Source organism: Scardinius erythrophthalmus (assembly GCF_964197995.2).
Source record: "Scardinius erythrophthalmus genome assembly, chromosome: 19".
In the NCBI taxonomy this organism is placed as follows: domain Eukaryota; kingdom Metazoa; phylum Chordata; class Actinopteri; order Cypriniformes; family Leuciscidae; genus Scardinius; species Scardinius erythrophthalmus.
In genome coordinates, this window is record NC_138239.1 from 33,955,419 (window position 1) to 33,973,109 (window position 17,691).

Below are 17,691 nucleotides of genomic sequence, written 5' to 3' on the forward strand. Positions count from 1 at the left end.
AAACACATGGACACATCCATATGACCGTGGTTGCCCACTGAAGCTCAGGTTGAGTCTGGTCAGTAATACCTGTGTGAGACCTCCTGGGGAAAACCAGGCGTCTGCTGGCAGAGGTGTTCTTGAGGCCAGCAGGGGGCGCTCGACCTGTGCTCTGTGTGGGTCCTAATGATGGGACAAGAGACTGAAACAAGCATCATCCTCTGCATGAGACGTTAAACGAAGCAAAAATCCCATTGCACTCCTCGTAAAGAGTAAACTAAGAAATGGTTCTATATAGAACCTTAAAGCGTTCTGTCAGACGCAGAGAGCCTTTTAGGGGTTCCATCATGTCATCATTTTATGGATTTATTTTTAATTAATTAATTCTATTATAATAAAATTTTATTTCGAATCAAATGTTATGAATTAAACAGCTCGTAAACATACTTTATTGAAAAAAAATGCAAATAAACATGAAAGTATTATGCAAAGACATTTCTCCTTATACAGAACCTTTTTGGCATAAAGGGTTCTTTAAAACTGAGTCAAATATTTTTGCATTATATAATTGACTATTGTTCCAGGCAGGTTATGTGTAAATGAATTCATTTTGACAATTAAGCCAAATAATTTAATAATGACTGGCAAGTAAATTAATAGAATTAGGTAATTAACACATTATTTTACACACTCTTTGAATGAAAGAAACCCATTTAGATGTCCCCATGATCATTGTAAGTAATGTTGTTTTAATTTATTTATCTTTTTAATCAATTTTGTGTTTGTTTATATAGTGCAGCTCATTGAAAAGGAAAGGGAAAAAAGAATGTGATATTCCATAATTTTTTTTAAATAAATAATTTTTGCTGTACAAGCTTTAATAAACATTTTTACTAAACATTTTCGAAAACACATTCCTTATCAAAAGTATAATTTTATGAATGTATGGTCTAATAAAAAAAATATGCTATTAAACATTTTACTAAACATTTTCGAAAACACATTTCTTATCAAAAGTATAATTTTATAGATGTATGATCTAATATTAAAAAATGAATGCTATTAAATCTATGTTACATCTAAATCTACATCTAAATTGAGCAGAAGTCTAAATACTGCATGTTTGTGATTGGTGGTGCACATGCGCAGTAATAGCAGCAGGTGGATGCAATATCAAGATCAATCCCCAGATGGCGCGCGAGTATAATCTACCATTTCAGGTACACCTGCTACATCTGAACCCCCGGGTTACGTCATGACGAACGGGATGCAATCATATCTTTTATCTTTTCAAATATCTTTGAAATTGAAATGTTTAATTATAAGGGCACATAATATTATGACATATAAATTATCTGGATAATTTTATGAAAATAGTTAAATATGGCAAATGTTTAAAACAATTTTTTGAAAGCGTGATTTATTTTTTTATTTATTTTTTGCTAGGTAAAGAGTAGTGGTATTAGTAATAATAATAATTATAACAACAACAACAACATGAGGTAGTGTATCTGTAAGTATACTTCCGTATTTACACACCCACAACGGCGATATGTGTTGCCATATTTTCAAAAACACTCTATATAGTTTTGTATATAATATACAGTATATTGTCAATACACCTCAGTGCACGCTTAGGGATGTTGTAATGCTACTGCTACTGCTATATAACTACTGAATGTAAATTCAGTAAATATGTCATATTTTTCGTAGACTCAACCTTTGTTTTGTCAAGAAATGGGCATCCGTGCCAGCAGAAAGCCTGAAAATATTGATCTAAATGTGTTTGTTTGTTTGTTTCTCTCAGTGATCGAGGGGAGTTTTTTCAGCGGATCTGGCGCCCTGCCGTCGGTCGGTTCGGTCAGTCAGTCAGGCAGCTGCTGTTCTTCACACACACACAGGTCTGAATGGTGAAAGGAAGGTAAAACCGGCTACAAAATCGCCTTTTACACCGGAATGTTCACTCGAAGGGGTTATGGAGACGTCAAGAAATCTACACAGAAAGTTCTGGACCCAAAGAAGGATGTTTTCACGCGTTTGAAGCATCTACGCGCGCTGTTAGGTGAGTGAGACTCTGACAGGACTGGAACATTGAGAGGCATATATTCCCTACACCACGGATTTATCCGCAGCAAATCTGCTGGTTTCAGGGTTTAAATGCCACAGAGATGTTCAAATGGGTGTTTGAATGTGAAAAAGGGGCTTTAATGTGCGTGTTACTCCATTTGTGATCGATAATGTATGGATTGAATGATTAGCGTTAGCTAGCTTATCGTGCTACATCATCAACAACAGACCTGACAGCCTGTTTGTGTGAATATACCAAATATATAAACAACAGACATGACACACAAACATGTGTGAATATATACAGAAAATATAAATAACACAAATGACACACACACATTTGAACAACAAACATAATACAAGGATGTTTTTAAACATATATATATATATATATATATATATATATATATATATATATATATATATATATATAGGGACATGTGTCTGAATATATACAGAATATGTAAAAAAAACTGACCTGACAGTATGTCATGTGCGAATATCTGTACCAAATATATATAGATTTTATAGGCATATTGCGTAGTTGTGCTTGCAGTCAATTGTTTTATACATTATTTGTGATAACGCTATGAAAGAAATTATGAACACATGCCAAAAACAAGAGAGAACCAACAAAATATTAGTAACTGATTATGTTGTAGTCAATTTATGCTTTTTGCTGTGAGGTTCTTGTTTTTTTGCCTTTTCTTTCCCAAATAATCAAACTTGTAGAGTCATTTAAAACAAATATCCCCTCTAGACATCACTTTTGGCCGCCATTGTGTACTGTCGTATGGTAGAAAATGCTGATATAGAGCCGTATCGCACAACATTTATACAACATTTCGAACTTGGACAGCACAAGTATGTAAATAAGTAAGAAACAACAATAGTGTCTTTAAAAAAACCCTTAAAACTACTTCCTTTTGCCACGGATTCAGATCTCAAGTTGACAGTTTAAAAGTTGAGCCAACATGGTTTATTATTGTCTATTTCTCATATAGGCCAACTTGTAAAACAAAAAAAAACTTCTATCAAAAATGAAAACCACAATTGAAAATATAGTCGAGATCCATGTTTGGATTTATTACAGTTCATCACTGAGAAGGTTTGATCGCAGATTTAGTCGCAGCAAAGAGCGCAAGTGGCTCGTAGACACTTTCTTTTAAGCAGAAAATCTCAAATGGAGATCGCTGAACTGCAGCTTACTTTTCTGTCTGTGTTTTCAGATCATTCACGCTTCTTCCGGAGTGTAGACAGAGCACGTTTGCATTATTGCCAGATTGCAAATATTAAGTAAAACACTGAAGAAAACATGTTCTTTTAACAGAAAAGCTCTGATTGGGGGATTTACATTCTTCAAATCTGGCAACCGTAATCATGAAAGATTGTTAAAAACAGTCTGTTATGTTTTTTCCTCATTCATTCGACAAAAACGTAGTGATTTTGGTCAAGTTTTTATTTTTTGAACTACATTTTAGTCTCGTCTTTTTTCATCAATGATATTGCATATTGATATAGTCACAGTTATCGTTTAATGACGTTGGAGTCATCTCGTTATCGTCTTGTTATTGTCTCATTTTACATCTAAAAGGTCGTCAATGAGCATTTTCGTTAACGTTTCGTCAACACAATTAACACTAATAGCGAGTTAGCTTTGAAAGCATGAGATCCATCCCTCCATTCAGTGCGTCTCCAAAGCCACGCCTCCTTCAAAACACATGAACACGCACAGCAGGAGCACACAAAAGTGCCATGAGAGATGGTGTTAAACTTAGATCATTTTCACTGTATGGATTAAATATATACTGATTCTTATTAAAGCTACAGAAGTTATTCAGCCAAGAGCAGTGAGTGATTTTCTCTTTGTCTTTTATTCATGACCCCAGTTATTGCAAGCCGTTGCGATATGCATATCACGATATATACATTTGCGATATTTCAATAATTTCAATGTATTGTTCAGCCGTATCTCAAAGCACATAACATTACAATAATAATGAACATAATCAAGTAAAACACTAAAACTGCTGCAGATTTATTTTCAGAGTTAATAGTGTTGCCATTGAAACGCATAAATTGGATTCATGAACTGCTCCGAGTAAATCTCTTCCAAATGACAGTAGTTCTGGCGTGAACGCGGCATGAGCTCGTTGTTTGGGTTCAGGAGGAACTGTTTTGGATGCGGTGCTCTGTGACTGACGTCTGTCTAACTCGGCTTAATAAAAACGTGTGATGTCTGTGAGGTATGGAAATGCATGCGTTGACAGACAGGTAGAACATCTTATCATTGCATTCGGACCGAATGCAGTGATTGGACGGACATTTTATGGTCCTACTCCTTCACCCAGCGTTATAAAAAATGCTTCTGGAACAAATGACCTCCCTGCCTTTAAACGTCACTTTACAACAAGCAACGAAGGAACGCTGAGTCGCTTCATTGAAGCTAGATCTTTTCTTCCAGGCGTTTTAATCTAATTTTAGTATTTAGTATTGTTTGTCTTCTACTTTGTTTTATTCTGTTTTTCTATTTAATATTTTCTTTATTCTGTTCAGCACTTTGGTCCACTTTGCTGTGTTTAAATGTGCTATATATATAAGATTTACCTAATTTACTTCAGCTTATTGTATTATGTATAGTATTATGAGACTATGCGAGTGCATTACCTGCAGATAGTCTATCATATAGCTTATTCATAATCACAAAATCAGTTTGAATGCCCTCTGAGGAAAGCGATGTCTTTGTCCAAGACAGCGCTAGTCAAAATTGTAAATTGCGTCTTATAAGACTTTGTTTAAAGTAAAAATAAATGTCCTTGTTTACATTCTTGTTTCAGTCCCTTTCAATATAAAAGTATTTGCTACTGACTCATAAAGACAATAATGTAACGTTCACTGAAGTCGAGATCACAATTACTAATGGATAGGGCTGTAATGATTCACTCGTTTTCTCGTTGCATCGATTACAAATCCTGACGATGCATATGCATTAGAGATGCACCGATTACAATTTTCTGGGCCGATTCCGATTTCCGATTTTTCATTCAGTTTGACCTGCTGATACCGATTTTAGCCGATTCCGATTTATTTTTTTCTAACCACTTTACAGCACACACAAATATTTATTTTATATCTTTTCTGTAATAGAACATTTAACAATTTGCATAGTACATATTTTTTTGAACAGATAAACGCTATAAAATAGAACTATATAAATTACTCCAGGTGTGGGTAATTCAAACATCTAAAGTGCAGTGTTATGGAAGAACTATTTCCTTTTCACATTCAATATCCAATAATTTTTTATAAATGTATTTAGCAAACTAAACGTCTGTATGAAAACAGGGAATGGCAATAAAATAATATATAAATAAAAAATAAATAGCCTTGCAGTATAAAGATATTTCTCAAAGCACTCACACACAGGCCTATTGCAATCACTTGTACAAACTGAATAATAAAACAAGTTTAAATGGGTACATTTTCTATAAATATTAGTCTTCGTTTTCTTTTCTGACATAGCCTACTCCAGTTCTTGTTAAAACACGCAAATTCTGTGCATTTTGGGCGCTTTTTTGTGAAACCCTATTTAGGCTATTTTATCCATCAAAAGTGTGCTTTCCCTTTAATTGAGCGTGAGCAGTGCAGCAAATAGACTCGGCGCCGAACACGCGCTTCACTGCCGAACGCGCGCTTCACTGCTCGCGACGCTCCTGCTTGACGCTCACGCAGTGCTCCCGCTCCCGTTGTGAAAGCACTCATCGATTAACATGCACGCTGAAAAAAAATACGCGCTTGCGGTCTGAACGGACGTAATTCACGAGGTTTCCTACATGTGTGTTCCGTGTGCACGTGTGATTCTGATGTTGCGCGATGTTAATCATGTGGCGCCCGAGCGCATTTGACCGGCATAAAATCGGCATTTGTCAGACTGACCGGCCGGTCGCCGGTCACGGCCGATCACGTGAAAATCGGCCAATTCCGGTCACCAGCCGATCAATCGGTGCATCCCTAATATGCATTGACCTTGAAACATGCATTTTGGAATCGTAAATTTCTATCAATAATCGATTTAAAATTGTAAGAATCGAATTGATTGCGATTTGATAGCGATTCAGTGCTTTGACATATATAAACAGTGAATCGCCCCTCACAGCTCTCCTTCACAGATACGTGCTGCACACTTTACCACTCTTTTCATTGGACTGCGCTCTCTTTGATGTCCACAAATACAGTCTAGTTTGCAGCTCACTGGGTTTTGAGAAACATGAAATCTCTGTACTTGGTCTTTGTTTCACCTTTTAATCTTGTTTTTTTTTTTTTTACACTGCAAGCTGTCTTTATATGAATAGTTTATCAGTGCTTTTCCTGCTGACTCATTTCTGGTTCAGTGTCAAGACAAGTAAGCAGAGGTCAGAGGTCAGAGGATGCTGTCTGGGACTTCCTAGTGTGTTCTTGTGGTCGGTGTATTCAGAGCTAGATAAAACCGGTGTGTTTTGCACATCAGCTGTTATTAGGATCTCCAAACTATCACCCAGCTGCAGTGTGACATTGTCCAGTGTTTTCATAAAAGGAAGAACTTCCTCTCACAGGCTGCTTCCTGTGTGGACAGGAAGTGAGGATGAGTAATGATGTTATAGAGAAGTGCCATTAGTGGCCTGATTTTATTTATTTATATTTTTGATTCTCTGTGCTGCTATTTATGTGTTTGGTTGCTTGTATTATTGAATATGATTTGGTCATGTGTTCAGGACATTTCAGGCCTAGTTAATGAATCACACACTGACAAATCTGCCCAAGCAAAACCTTCACCAGTGTCCTTTTGCCCACTAAAGGAGCTGACGTTTTAATGCCAAATCGTTGGTGCCTATAAAAACAAAACCGTTCACATTTTAACCGGCACCAGTACCTGTACATGAAATTCGGTGCCGGTACCCAACGATACCTTTTTTCGGTACTTTAGGCATGTCTACCTCAATAACTGTAAAGAAACTGTAAGTCATTTATACATTATGCCAGTGCTGCCTTGGTCACCGTCTGCCATTGTCTGTGATGTTTGTATACTGTAATAGTTACCCGTAAATAAGAGGCTACTAGCTACTTAATTAATTGAAATCATAAAAAAATATATAATTATATATATATATATATATATATATATATATATATATATATATATATATATATATATATATATATATATATATATATATATATAAAATCTATGAAATATTTTGTTTTCCACAAATTCTGTATTGTGTATTTCCTGGTAATCAAATGAAGACATATAACATTAATTTAATTTATCTTTTAATCACTTTATTTTTTTGTCAAACAACATGCTGCACAACTGAGCTTTATACTGTTAAAATTAAAACATGGAAGAATTGTGATTATTCCTTAAGTAAAGTTTTGATAACAATTTCTTATTATTAGTGTTTGTATTATTATTACATTGAGACATATCTAAATCCTACTGTACAACAGTAATACATTTGTCAAGTTAAACCGAACTTTTATTTTGACGGGTTGCCGTGACTTGTTTGCATTAATAGGACATTATTGTATTTCTTTGTAAGGCAGTAATTATTTTTGATAAGGCAATGTGGCCATAGGAGTGTAAAATTATTAAAATAAATGTTTTACACTGGTACACTACTGGCTACTGTACTGTACAGTGTTTGATTTCTGTTTGGCACACAGCTTTTAATGGTGAGCCTTTTTTTTGTAATCAGGCTCTTAAAAATATACATTTGGATTTAGATTTATTGGACAATGTAGAACGGTTATCCACTTTCAAATATGGCAAAAAAAATTCACATTGGTGCATCCCTAATAATCTTTTTTTTTTTTTTTTTTTTTTTTTTTACACAGTTAAATAAAAAGTTAAATAGTTCCAATAGTTGTTGAGTTTGTACCAAAAACACATGTTTTGATCAGTATTAATGTTGTGTCTGTGGGTTAGAGTCAGAGAGCTGCTGTGTGTGCGTTCACTGGTCATGCGTGGTTGAGCATGGTTTGGTTTTGTAATTACAGCAGCACCTGATCACACACAGCCTGCCTTCACTCCCCCCATGGCCACTATCAGCGTGACAGGACAACGGTCAACACCACAGTCCGGGTCGCAGGGATGACCCACTCCACTGACTCGTCTCTAATCAGTTGTAGAAGGGCAAAATCATTTTGCTTCTAGTGCACGGGTGGATATTATGCATGCTTTACGCAGTAAACCACAAAACCAGTCACATGGGTACATTTTTTCAAATTGAGATTTATACATCATCTGAAAGCTGAATAAATAAGCTTTCTATTGATGTATGGTTTGTTAGGATAGGACGTTATTTGAAAATCTGGATCTGAAGGTGCATAAAAATCTAAACATTGAGAAAATCACCTTTAAAGTTGTCCATTCATGTTGGCGATTGTGCTGCATTCACTCACAAAAATAAATGTTGTATATATTTACAGTAGGAAATTTACAAAATATCTTTATGGAACATGATCTTTACTTAAAATCCTAATGATTTTTGACATAAAAGAAAAATTGGTAATTTTGACCCATACAATGTATTGTTGGCTTTTGCCACAAATAAACCCGTGCGACTTGTGACTGGTTTTGTGATCCAGGGTCACATATAACCCTAGAAGTATTATTCCACTTTTAGGTCTGCAAACTAAACCTTTGCCATTTTCTTTGCACATAATAACAGGTAATGAAATGCCCTCAAAATGGCGATGCACGTTACTGATTAATCTTAAATGTGGCACTGAAGCTAAACACAGCTGTAGAGTTATGCTTGTGGTTTAAATTAAATGATTAATTTGTTTGAGCTTAATGCTGCATTATGGGCTGTTCACACAGGAGGACGTGATTAGGGATGTGTGAGACTAGCCGGTTAGTAGATTAAACAATAGCCTACTGCTAGTCGACTTGGAAATGCTAGTCGTTTACTTTTTTTTTTTTTTTTTGCACATTTAATGTTTTGCTTTATATTTTTACAAAGGCTGTGTTTAAATTACTGTCATGTCAATGTTACATCTTGAAATTAATATATAATTATTTTGAAAAGTGTATATCTGCAGCAAAACAAAATCATTTAATTTTACATCAGGTTTTGCATGCGTTGGTCTTGACTCGCAGAGGGTTCAGAGAAACCTCCACTCGCAAGACGAGCTTTTCCTTTTTCTTCTATGGCATGTCAAACTAGTATAACAATTAAGCTTGCTTATAGGCTTGTTAAACTATCGGTTATGAGGGACAATACGGTTTAAAGGAAAAACATTATAGATGAAACTTACTTGACACTTGAACAGTTGTTATATCAACATCCTAGCGAAGAAAATACTTTTAAATAAAGTAGTTGTCAGTTCACGACAAGCCTTTCTTGTGATATTTGCCGTCCTGCGTGTGTACAGATACTTTTCATATTCGAGAAGCGCTTTCAAACCCAGACACACAAGTGTTTGCTGTACGAACAACAATACCTTTACATTCTGACTTATGTGGACTAACTTTAATTTGAGGAAATCTGTTTAAATAGGCTATTTATTAGGCGTGGGAATCTTTTGGTACCTCACGATTCGATTTAAATCGATTGTTGAGGTCATGATTTGGTTAAAAATCAATTCTCGATTTTTGAATTAAATTTTGATTCGATATGTGCATAGGGCTGGCTATCGTTAAAAAATGTTCGATACCGATACCAATACCATGACTTCGATACCAGTTCCTGGACGATACTTTTTCCAATTTAATAAAAATAAAAAAATAAAATCTGTTTTAACAACATTACATTACCTCAAAAAAAAAAGTTTGTTGACTTTTACGCTCATATTTTGAGTCTGTAAAAAAGCACCAATGCTTAAGTTTTCTATGTATCCTAATCATTTAACATGTATTCTTTAAATGAGCTCACTGTTTCTGCCTTAACTGTTAATGCATTAACAATGAAACTGAATGAAAATTTAATTGAAATGCATTAGCCTACTGATAACAGATCACTCTAAATTGTAATTCAGACACATGCATTTTCTGTAAAGCTGCTTTGAAATGATATGTATTATGAAAAATACTATAGCTACCAATAAATGTGAATTGAATTAAATAGGCTACTGGGGGGCAGAATATATGCCTAGTATATGCCACATAAAGCTTGTCGCAAAGCACTGGCAAAAGTAGCCTAATGATTATGAATGTGTGGGGAAAATAAAGCAAGGAGACATTTTAATTGTTTATTAATAAACTAGTGCTTTTTGAGTCCGTGTTGGCAGCAAAGATGAAGTTGACGTTGCTGACTCGTCATTCCTGCAGTGTAGTGAACGCACGCCTATAGAGAAATGCACCATTCATTTGGATTACAATGTATTACAATTTGTTTCGAATTGGTTATTTTAAAAGTAGACATTTCAAGCTTTCTATGTGCCTATTTCTCATGTCTGTGAGGCAAGTATCCTATACGCTGAGTGTCGGTTTATTTGTGATGCGCTCCAGTTCTTGCTGTCGAAGACTGATCAAGTTTATTCTGTGCACTGTCAAGTGCTTCATCAGATTTGTTGTGTTGCCGATCTTTGCAGCAATCATCTTGTCGCAAATATTGCATCGCGCGCTGTTGGCATCGAGTCTGGTGAAACGTAGCTACACTTTTAATCTTTTCAACATATTATCCATCTATGTTGTGGGGTTAGGATGCGTACACATACACACACACACACACACACTACAGCCTCACGTGCGAACCAGGTATTTTTGGGCAACCACACAATCTAGTGTTTTTCTGCCACTGCCATTCATTCCGCATGCACTGACGTTTACGAGATTAACCATAGGTATCGAAATTTGGTACCGAAAAACAAGACAATGTTTCGATACTCGATAGAAAAGTATCGAACTCGATACCCAGCCCTATATGTGCATAGATTTTATTGTAGTTTTCTGTTTTCTGTTACTTTTCTTATTTGACTGCTGTAGACTGTTTAATACGTCTAGAAGGGGAAAAAATCCTACTGAATTAAATGTGAACCTTGACATTTTATTTAGTTTTTCTTCCCATTTTAGTCAACCCAATATTATAAAACAAATGCCTTTTAAGCTGACTACAATCATTACACACATTCTTTTTGGATACAAGTTAAATAAACTGTACTTTTTTTTTATGTACAGTAGCATAGGTTTATTTACCATGTAGTAAGAAATACTACTGCAATTGAATAGTATTTGAAAAGAAACATGGTAATAATGTAATATACTTAGCTGCTGTTGTACCGCAATATGTTTAGGATAATGTGACAATCCTTCTGCGCAATAATGCGCCCTACATTATCTTCATCTTTTGTCTTGGGCTTTTGTCAAATATAATTAAAAAATGTGATCAATTGTGATGGAAAATAAGATGGATACGGTTATATAGGGATAGTTGAGCACTTGTTTCCCAGTACAAGGTTACCAGGAAGCTGATTGTAATCTATTTACATGAGTCCTGCATTTACATGTGTGTTTGAATGATGCAAATCATCGTCTGGCCTCCGTCCCATTAGGAGTCCCTGCAAACCTTGGATGATTTGGTTAAGGACACACACACACATCCATCCATCAGTCTCAAGGCCCCAAATGTCACTACAAAGCATGTTATGAGTATTATTTTTTAATTGTAATTTCGTCTTTTATTGTAGCGCTCCACTGATATTCTGACAGCTGTGCTTTATATGAAAAGTGAATTAGTAATGCTATCACCTGGTGGTGAACTCTTTTTTTTTTTTTTTTACCGTTAAAGTCTTTAATAGACAGACTTAGACTATTGACATACAGTACAAATGGGAAGAGTACATATGACTGACATGTGAAGTGACTAACTACAGTTAGTTTAGTAGTGGTGTTATACACTCAATATTCAACAATATTATTGATCTGCCTGCATTGAAACCATTATATGAGAACTGAACATCACTGTTTTCTCCAGAGCGGCTATATAGATAAATTAACTAAATTCATATTTTTTTTACAACAGAAATGAACCATCACTGAACTTAAGCTGGATTGTGACACTATTTTCTTCTAGATCTGCTGTACAGATCTGTTCTAGATATGCTGTACAGCATATATGCTACATCAAAATATACAACACTCTAAAATTTCTGACAATTTACATTTTTTAAGATAGTAAACACTCACACAATCACACACAAAACACACAAGATCATTGTGTTCAACCAGTGAACACCATGAGATCAAAGTGCTCCAGTGATTTGCTCAAAAACAAGAGAAATACATAAATTATATAATATTTTGCACGTTTGAGTGAGAATGAGATCGTGCACATGCACATAAACTCATTTTCAGTATGTTTGTCCTCTCTGTTTCTATTTATGTGAGTCAGAAGCATTACTGTAATAACTTTAAGACAACCAGCATCCTACAATTCACACATTTGTATTTTTAAAACAATCTGGCAAACATCTGATATACAGTTTCATATGAATCAGTGAAGTTTTGAATGCTTATAGTTGCCAGTAATTCACCCTTTAGTGGCCGTTATGTGCTGCTATCTTCATAAATTTGATGCCACTAGCCTTGCAACTTTGGCACATCTAGTGGCCTTGTAAATACGCCTTTGTTTTCTGGCTGACCAGTAACATTTTTGTACCCAAGCTCCCGGAAATTGCATCTTAACCAGCCATTCAGAACAGTGCTTGCCATGTTTGTGTATGCACCAAGTGGTTGACTGGTTGACGGACACTGAGTAGTCTGTGAGTCCAAGACCATGTCCGTTAATCCTCCTCACATCAAATCTTCTGCTGTTATATTTGAAAGTATTTGCTGTGATATTGAAGTTGACAAAACTCATTTCACAGTACATTGGCTTTCTATTGTGAAAGGACAGGCTGTACAGGTTTGGTGACTTCAGAAGACATTAGGAGTGTCGTGCACCTGCTGTTCCCACTCTAAAGGCAACTGTAATCATGATGAGTTGATTTTAGGGAATAGGAATGCTATAGGAATAGATCGAGGGAGTGGTACTGAGCGCCCCTCCTGTTCCTGCTCAACAGGCTGTGGTGCCACTCCTGTCCAATTTTACACACATAGGCCTACCCAGTGCTCAGCTGACTTTACCAGTAGAGCGCATTAGTGCCCACCCACTTTTCCAAGTCTTTTTTTAAGTCTTTGTTAAAGCTTTTAAGCCATATGCCAAACCAACCAGTTATGAGGTGAATCACGGCATTAAAAACATTTGAAGCAAAAAAGAATTAGAAAATTGGACAAAAACAAAACAACAAAATGTCTAATGGTATTAGGGCCAGATTTACTAACTGCTTGCGTCACGCAAACCCTCTTTGGCATTGAATAAATGACTGTCATGATTTGCTAAAAACATAGAGTGAAAAATTTGCAATGAAAAGGTGTGGACACGTTATTGAATATGGATTTGTAGGAGTTTCCCTTTCAGACACAAAAATTATGGGAGAAAAGTATTTAAATAACGTGATTTACTAAGGTTTGTGGTAGTCAATTTACTGGTATCTGTGCCATTTATTTAACGCCCAATAAAGCATGTCTTACTCTTAACCCATTTGGTGTTTGACATGCTACGCTATTTTATTTTTTTTTTTTATGGGATTGCGGTCTCATGCTAAGTTGTCCTTTTCAGTAAATCTGGCACTTTAATGGCTTTAGTGAGTAAAATAACTCAATCCAACTTCGGCATTGAGCGAATGACAGTCAAATTAAAAATGGTGGTGAAATATAAAACGATTAATTTAAAGTTGTTGATTGTACCTATAGTAACCAAGTTTATTGATAAATATGCATACAATGAATTTTTTTCCATGAATTTCACTGTTAATCACGATTGTTTTAAAAATAAGTCTTTAAGTCTCACAACTGTCTGTCTTTAAAGGTTTATAACTTATCATTCAAAAATAAATTTCTCTTTAAGTTTTTCCTTCTGCAACCCAACTGTTGGGCTCTGTAGGGACTGTGTTGTCTTCTATGAGGCTATAACTCATTTAACAAGCCTAAATGTCAACTAGCATTAAGATTCCCTCTGTGAGGAACAGTGACCTTCAGTAGCCTGAAATATATGAATATATCATTACTTTGGTACTAAGCTGATATTAGGGCTGCACGATATTGATGAAAAACGTCATAACTTGTCAAATAATGTGATATTCGAAATGCGATACGATATTGCTTTAAGTGTGTAAAATCAAATAAAATTATATTCAGAATATTTAAAGACTGAAAATTATATAGGCTAACCAATATTCACGTTCTTTCTGGGAAAAGAAAGTATCCCTACAACTTCTGAAAGTGAACAGCAGTGTTTTAGCATTACATAAAACATAATGTCACAAAAAAAAAAAATCTGAAAATGATTGAAATGGCTGAATTTGGCAAGAGAATATAAAATAATTGATTTCTTTGCTATTACAGATATTGCCTGTAGTGAATTACTATCTGCAATGACTATAAACAAAAGAGGCACAGCTTTACTGATGGGTTCAGTCAATTGCTTCAATTTATTCCTCAAATTACTTTTCCCAGCTCTTGGTCATATTGTTGGTAAACACTGCAAATGTTCTACAAAAATATGAACAACAGCCTTGTTCATCACATAAAGTCTGTGAGTGTTGGGAGTGGAAGTTAAATGTCTGATGACTACACAAACGCTGCCAGTTAAAAACACATGCGAGGCAGCATGTGACCGACACTTCTGTTGTTTGACTTTACTACAAGGTCAGCGGGACCTTGAAACAAGACGTTTTCCTCAGCAGGGAGATTCGCCTCTTTATCAGGCTGTAGTACTCGTGAACAGCAAACAAACTGATATTAATATGTTAAACTGTTATTGCCTTTAAGACTGTGTGTGTTAACAGGGCTCTTTTCTTCACCTCCTCTGTCTGACAGGTGAAGCTTTATGAAGGCCACACTCGTCGTCGCGCACAGCTTTACGTGTTTCAGATGCAGGAGTTTGAAGAGTGGCCTCTAGTTGGCATTGTGATGAAAGCTGTCTGTTCCACTGTGAGGATGAAGAATTGATTATTCACATCCTGAATTTGATGCCGTTCCAAGAATCTATCAGCACTCACTTTCACTGTATTAGAGTGCTGTAAAAGCCCCAGAGTTCGCCATATCTTTATTGCCCTCTGCGTTCATATTTGTTTAGCTCCAGCTGACAGGCATGGATTTGTTATTAACCCCTGTCACAGTGTGGTTAACAAGCGGCTGCCTCTGTCAGTTTCTCAATACTTAATAGTCTGTTGAAGAAAGACACCAGCTCCTGACTCCCATTGTGAGCCAGTGCACATTTGTGCTTTACTGTTGTCTTTTTCTGCTGGTCTATTGCATTTACTTTTTTTGTCGTCGTTGTTGTTGTTGTGGACAACTATTTGTATTAAATGGTAAGCTGAGAAAAACTGCAGCATTGAATGTATAAATAAGGTTTTCCTTTAGTAGTGGGTAATATGAACATATTGGCAAGGAATGACCGCACATCAGCTGAGTGGGGATGACATCCATGAGTGAGCGCTGCACTCGCGTTTACAGCTAAAAATAGATGTGTGTGTGTGTGTGTGAACTGTGAAATGGATTTAGGAGAACGTGTGGGAATAAAAAAAAAAGTCAAGCTTTATGAAATTTAGGGTCACAAAAAGTCTTAAACGGTATAACAAATGTCTTAATTATCGTTTGAAGAGGTCTTAAATTTTAGGATGGAATAAACATCCTAATTCAGTCATCAATAAAATAAATGTGAGCACTGCATTTTTTTTTGAAGTAAAAAACACTGGTGCTGAGTTAAAGCATGAAATGGACATTTCTTTTTTCTTTTATCTGTTTTCCAAATGCATTTTATTGATCTTGTGGTGAATGATTCATTCGGCATGTTTCAGTTTTTTTTTTTTTTTTGTTTGTTTTTTTTAAGCTTGTAGCTTTTAATCTCCACCATCCAGTGAAACATCAGGCTTCTCCAATCGCTTTTTTCCACCCCTTTCTTACAATCGACTGCAAGCTCCCATTCTGACGCCTCCAACCAATCAACAACCGATGAATCGTCGTCCCTGCCCTACATTATTTTTCTTTTTCCGATAGTCATTTGTTTCACTCGGATGTATCTTACAATATGGAAGAAAAGATCTGTCACTACTTGTGTTACATTACAACTTTAAGAGTTAGTTTGATCCCTATTTATAATAATTCGAATTGCAGTAATTAGCAATCACCACTGAGCACAAGTTCCACATCATCTTGTTTGGGACCCGTTCCGTTTCTTTCCCACATTTCTCTATGGTTCTGTGTTGCTATTACATGTCGGCTAAAATTCTCACTAATAGCCTCGTTGGTACGCCCACTGCAAAATGCACCTTTAAAATCAAAGAATTAAAGATACAGTCTCTCAGATCTCTCTCGGTTGACACATTTGTGCCATTGCATGATATATACATCACACTATTCTACTTCCCATGCGCCTCTGTGTTCGCTTGCTTGCATTTAGTCCAAAGTGTGTGTGCTCTAACGTTTAATCAGTGGCTCAGGTCTTATTTCTTTTTTTATATGAGAGTAAATGCTTTGAAACTGTCTGCTTAAAGCACCAATATATCTGCGTTTCACAGACCAGTCTAGCTATAGTCTATGATTTCTAGCCTGATATTTCTATTTTGCTTTCAATATGTTTGATCACACAGCGAATCCACTCGCTTTGAAAAGCTGTTATTTTCACCCTGAATGCCCCAGTCTGAATTTTTTATATGCCCGTCAGGTCTTGCTGTAGGTTTTATTTTTCCCACTTAGCGTTCCCACATGATAACTCAACAGACGCTGCTGTGCCCATGGTCGTGCCTGCAGGAAACAGCCGTCCTGAAACAACCAGCCCATTAGGAAACAGCTCATAACTCATTCTGCAGACTTGAGCACTCTGTGCAAAACATGCCATCAGGTCTGTGTTTTGTAAAATGAGATTTTTTGTTGTATTTTTTTTTTTTGTGAGGTGTCAAACAATGGAATGGTTAAATGAGAAGGAGAAGGAATTTTTGGCCTTGGGTGTGTAGAAAGCAATATCTCTGTTAAGGGCTTGAAAACAAATCATGAGCTCTGCTGTTAAGCATATCTCATAACCAAGCTGCATAGTAAACATTTTGTACAGTGGTTGACTTGTTTTCCTTTTGTACCTTGCTTGTGAATTTGCTTGAATCAATTAAAATTTTTTAAGGCTATTTAAATAGTTTCTAAGCAAAATGTCTTGTTGCCTGGTGCAGTTTACATCTTAAGCCAACATCTCTCAGTTCCCTGTAGTGTCGTATGTAGGGCTGGGTATTGTTAATTTGTTTTCCGATATCGATACTGATACCTTGACTTTGATAGCGGTTCCTGAACGATACTTTTTTTCGATATCAATTTTATGAAATCCGTTTTATCAAGATTGCATTACATATTATAAAACAAACTTTGGGTTTATTTTTTCAGTTTGTTGACTTACTTAGACTCAATGACTCATAAAGGCCACTGGGGGCGGAATATATGCCTCGCGCTCAAGCACACATAAAGCTTGCCACAAAGCACTGGCAAAAGTAGCCTAATGATTATGAATGTGTGGGGGGAAAATAGCAAGGAGACATTTTAATTGTTTATTAATAAACAAGTGTTTTCTGAGTCAG

General features: G+C 35.9%; 1 protein-coding gene across 7 annotated transcripts in view; it reads left to right on the forward strand.

The window, feature by feature from the left end:
* Positions 1-1,818: 1,818 nt before the first annotated feature.
* Positions 1,819-17,691, forward strand: part of ralgapa2 (Ral GTPase activating protein catalytic subunit alpha 2) — a 202,258-nt gene continuing 186,385 nt past the window's right edge. For all 7 annotated transcript variants that reach the window (XM_081347448.1, XM_081347450.1, XM_081347453.1 and 4 more), the window contains exon 1: positions 1,819-2,041. In XM_081347448.1, coding sequence (XP_081203574.1) covers positions 1,936-2,041 — 106 coding nt within the window. In that variant the 5' untranslated portion in view covers positions 1,819-1,935. The remainder of the gene's footprint in view (positions 2,042-17,691) is intronic.